General features: G+C 40.0%; 1 protein-coding gene across 1 annotated transcript; it reads left to right on the top strand.

Moving 5' to 3' along the window:
* Positions 1-657: 657 nt before the first annotated feature.
* Positions 658-4,673, top strand: TSHZ3 (teashirt zinc finger homeobox 3). The gene has a single exon (XM_010150195.1). The coding sequence runs from the start codon at positions 823-825 to the stop codon at positions 3,847-3,849; it is 3,027 nt and encodes a 1,008-aa protein (XP_010148497.1). The 5' UTR covers positions 658-822; the 3' UTR covers positions 3,850-4,673.
* The last annotated feature ends 216 nt before the right edge of the window (positions 4,674-4,889 follow it).

Genomic DNA, 4,889 nt, shown 5'->3' with positions numbered 1-4,889 from the left:
GAAAGGCGTGTTTAAATGTGAATGGGTCATTTGTTACGCCCTTAATGAATATCCTCACTTTGCTTTTAGTGAGTTGTTTCAAAGGACTGCGTCACCTGCTTTTACTGTCTCCTCCTCTAAGATAAGATACTACTAAAAATGATAACTTTCAAAAAATCTTGTTTCTTGGTCATTGTAACTGGGGATTTTTTTACTTTGTAGGAATTTTTTATGTTTGTTGTACTCTATATTTATTAAAGATTGAGTCTCAAAACTGTAATGAGCAAAAAATGCTTGCTTAATTTAAATTGTGAATCTGTCTGTTAAGAAATGCATTAGGGGTAGGAGAAGCATAAGACATATTAATTGACAGACAGGAACTGCTGTCTCTGAGGTTGATACAAGTAATTTATTACTTTAGAAATGAATGCCACCTCCAGAATGTGCTTCATTAATTTCAAATTTAGTTTTAATTTCAAGCTGTTGCCCCTTGAGAAGAATAAGGTGGCAAATTATGTTTGAAGAGCAGATTTTTTTTTCTTGCTCTGAAGAAACGCTAAATTTTAACTGTTTAATTTTACAAATAAGTACACTTCTTTCTTTGGCTAAAACACTTAAGCAAAAGTATGATCAGCAGAAACTAACTTACATTTTCTTTTCTTTATAATAGCCTATGTTTCAGACGAACTAAAAGCAGCAGCACTGGTGGAAGAAGATGTGGAACCTGATGAAAATGCAGTGGATGGGGAGCCTTCAGCAAAATATGCATGTCCAGAAAAAGACTTCAGTAAGAACTGCCAAAGCTACCAAAACTCGCCAGCAGCTGAATTTTCTAGCCATGAAATGGACAGTGAGTCACATATCAGTGAGACAAGTGACCGCATGGCAGACTTTGAGAGCAGCTCTATTAAAAATGAGGAAGAGAGCAAAGAGGTTTCGATACCACTGGAAGACTCTACTGTATCTGATAGTTTAGAACAAATGAAAGCCGTATATAATAACTTCCTCTCCAATTCCTACTGGTCCAATCTCAATTTGAACCTTCACCAGCCGATTTCCGAAAAGAACAATGGTAGCAGCAGCAGTAGCAGCAGCAGCAGTAGCAGTTGTGGAAGTGGCAGCTTTGACTGGCACCAGACTGCTATGGCTAAAACATTGCAGCAAGTTTCTCAGAGCAGAATTCTTCCTGAACCGAGTCTTTTTAGCACAGTTCAATTGTACAGACAAAGCAGTAAGCTTTATGGCTCTATATTTACTGGAGCCAGCAAATTCCGCTGTAAAGACTGCAGTGCTGCCTATGATACTTTAGTAGAATTAACAGTGCACATGAATGAAACGGGACATTATCGAGATGACAACCATGAAACTGATAACAATAACCCCAAAAGATGGTCCAAACCCCGTAAACGTTCTTTGCTTGAAATGGAAGGGAAAGAAGATGCCCAGAAAGTATTAAAGTGTATGTACTGTGGTCATTCATTTGAATCTCTTCAGGATTTGAGTGTTCATATGATCAAAACAAAACACTACCAAAAAGTGCCTCTGAAGGAACCTGTTACACCTGTAGCAGCAAAAATTATCCCAGCTACCAGAAAGAAAGCATCACTGGAGCTTGAACTTCCAAGTTCTCCAGATTCCACGGGTGGGACACCAAAAGCAACAATCTCAGACACCAACGATGCACTTCAAAAGAATTCTAACCCTTACATTACGCCAAATAATCGCTACGGTCACCAGAACGGTGCCAGCTATGCCTGGCACTTTGAGGCGAGGAAATCTCAAATTCTGAAGTGCATGGAGTGCGGCAGTTCGCATGACACTCTGCAGGAACTCACGGCTCACATGATGGTGACGGGACATTTTATTAAAGTCACCAACTCGGCCATGAAAAAAGGGAAGCCAATTATAGAAGCCCCAGCAACGCCGACAATAACGTCCTTAGTAGATGAGAAAGTCCAGTCTGTGCCGCTGGCTGCCACTACTTTTACGTCTCCTTCCAATACACCTTCTAGTGTTTCCCCTAAATTAAATGTTGAAATAAAAAAAGAAGTAGATAAAGAAAGAGGCATTGCCGATGACAAAATGAAAGACAAAGAAAAGTCAAGTGAAGATGAGGAGAAATACGATATCTCCTCAAAATACCATTACTTGACTGAAAATGACCTAGAAGAAAGCCCTAAGGGGGGATTAGATATATTGAAGTCTTTAGAAAACACAGTTACATCAGCGATAAACAAAGCGCAGAATGGCACGCCAAGCTGGGGTGGCTACCCCAGCATTCATGCTGCCTATCAGTTGCCCAACATGATGAAGCTGTCATTGGGTTCATCTGGGAAGAGTACACCGTTAAAACCCATGTTTGGAAACAATGAACTAGTATCGCCAACTAAAAACCAGCCCTTGGTGTCTCCACCAAGCAGTCAGACCTCACCTGTGCCAAAAACAAACTTTCACGCCATGGAAGAATTGGTAAAGAAAGTCACCGAGAAGGTGGCTAAAGTGGAAGAAAAAATGAAAGAGCCTGAAGGAAAGCTTTCTCCAATGAAGCGTGCAACACCTTCGCCATGCAGCAGTGAAGTCAGTGAACCTCTTAAGATGGAGCCCTCCACTGATGGTGGCTTTAAAAGCCAGCAGAGCAGCCCGGTCCCTCAGCGAGATGGTTGCAAGGATAGTCCAACGGTAGAACCTGTGGAAAATGGGAAGGAACCTGTTAAGTCCATTGTAAGTTCTTTAAGTAGCAGCACAGCTATCATTACTGATCACCCTCCTGAACAGCCATTTGTAAACCCATTAAGTGCACTGCAGTCCGTCATGAATATTCACCTCGGGAAGGCAGCCAAGCCATCTTTGCCCGCTTTGGATCCAATGAGCATGCTTTTTAAAATGAGCAACAGTTTGGCGGAAAAGGCTGCCGTGGCCACCCCACCTCTACAGTCCAAAAAAACAGACCACTTAGACCGTTATTTTTATCATGTCAACAATGACCAACCCATAGATTTGACGAAAGGCAAGAGTGACAAAAGCTGCTCTTTGGGTTCAGCGCTTTTGTCATCCACATCGACATCTTCTGCATCTTCTTCATCTACAGTGACAACAGCAAAGACATCTGCAGTCGTGTCATTCATGTCAAACTCGCCGCTACGCGAGAATGCCTTGTCAGATATATCTGATATGCTGAAGAACCTGACAGAAAGTCACACATCAAAATCTTCCACACCTTCCAGCATATCTGAGAAATCTGACATTGATGGTACCACAATAGAGGAACCAGAAGAGAGTACACCAGCTCAGAAAAGGAAGGGACGTCAGTCTAACTGGAACCCTCAGCACTTGCTCATATTGCAGGCCCAGTTCGCAGCTAGTTTACGGCAGACTTCAGAGGGAAAGTACATCATGTCAGACTTGAGCCCTCAAGAAAGAATGCACATCTCCAGGTTTACGGGACTTTCAATGACCACAATTAGCCACTGGCTAGCCAATGTGAAATACCAGCTCCGAAGGACGGGGGGAACTAAGTTCCTTAAAAATTTGGACACTGGGCACCCGGTGTTCTTTTGTAACGACTGTGCTTCACAGATCAGAACTCCTTCAACTTACATCAGTCATCTTGAATCGCATCTGGGTTTCAGGTTAAGAGACTTGTCCAAACTGTCCAGTGAACAGATTAACAATCAGATAGCACAAGCAAAGTCACCGTCTGAAAAGCTGGTGACGTCCTCTCCAGAGGAAGATATCGGAACTTCTTATCAGTGCAAACTTTGTAACAGGACTTTTGCAAGCAAGCATGCTGTTAAACTTCATCTTAGTAAAACACATGGGAAGTCACCAGAGGATCATCTTCTGTATGTTTCCGAGTTAGAGAAGCAGTAGCATTTGCTTTTGATTAAAATAACTGTAATTTGCTTTGAGGAAAACTGTCAAAGACGCCTTAAAGCTACTGTTTAGTTCTTGGCACATGTTCTTATTTTAACTCCAGAGTCGCTCTGGGCTGAACTGTTTTGTATAACTGTACAGTGTTTAAATAGAGGTGCATAATCAGCTGTTGTTACTGGTAAAATATGAAGGTTAAAATGCAGTGGTAAGTGTTTGGAACTTTGTGTAAATTGGATTTAGTTGCTGTGCATCCCTCTGATGCATCAAGCTGCATGCATTAACAGACAGTTTAATTAAGCATTTATAACTAATTCTGGTGCACTTTTTTCATGTGACCTAAGTGTGCTGGTATTTCTCACCCTATAATCTTTAGCCCTCTGAGTACTTTGAAGCACTTTTGCATTAATTTGGTAAAAATGTATGGGTAAGTTTTTTTTAAACCCTTACCAGCTTAGTTCCGATTACTAATATGAACCTCCGTTTATGCAGAGGTGTCTCACACCTTGAAATTTAAAACTATAATTTTCACATTGAAACATAGATGTATATATTGTATAGATTTCAAAATCTCTTATGAAAAATGTGATTGTGGTTAATGCCATTTTCTTTTTCTTCAGCATTTTTAGCAACAGTGGGTTTTGTACCTGATAAGTCCCAGGTATAAACTGTACCTATAAATAGTGTATATTTCATTTTTTAGATCTAACAGCTTTTCTTTTAACATCCAAACGTTGTAAATTATATGATGAAAGATACCACAGATAGCATTTATAAAGTATTCAGAAACATTATTCTTAAAGCAAAGTATGTTTTGTTTTGTTTTGCTATACAGTACATCTATATTAATAGAGGTTCATGTTTAAATTATACATATTTATTAGTCTTGCTATCATTTGGGGTTTTTTCTTTCTTTTTTTTTTGCTTTGTTTGTTTGGGGTTTTTTTGTTTGGGGTTTTTTTGTTTTGTTTTGTTTTGTTTTTTAAACCGTCTGAAGAAACCGAAGCCACGGACTGCATTCCTGGCATGCATTCTAACTG

The sequence above is a fragment of the Eurypyga helias genome, unplaced genomic scaffold, assembly GCF_000690775.1.
Source record: "Eurypyga helias isolate BGI_N326 unplaced genomic scaffold, ASM69077v1 scaffold14064, whole genome shotgun sequence".
Lineage (NCBI taxonomy): Eukaryota > Metazoa > Chordata > Aves > Eurypygiformes > Eurypygidae > Eurypyga > Eurypyga helias.
The sequence above is the reverse complement of the archived record's forward strand: the minus strand, read 5'-3'. Positions and strand labels throughout refer to the sequence as shown.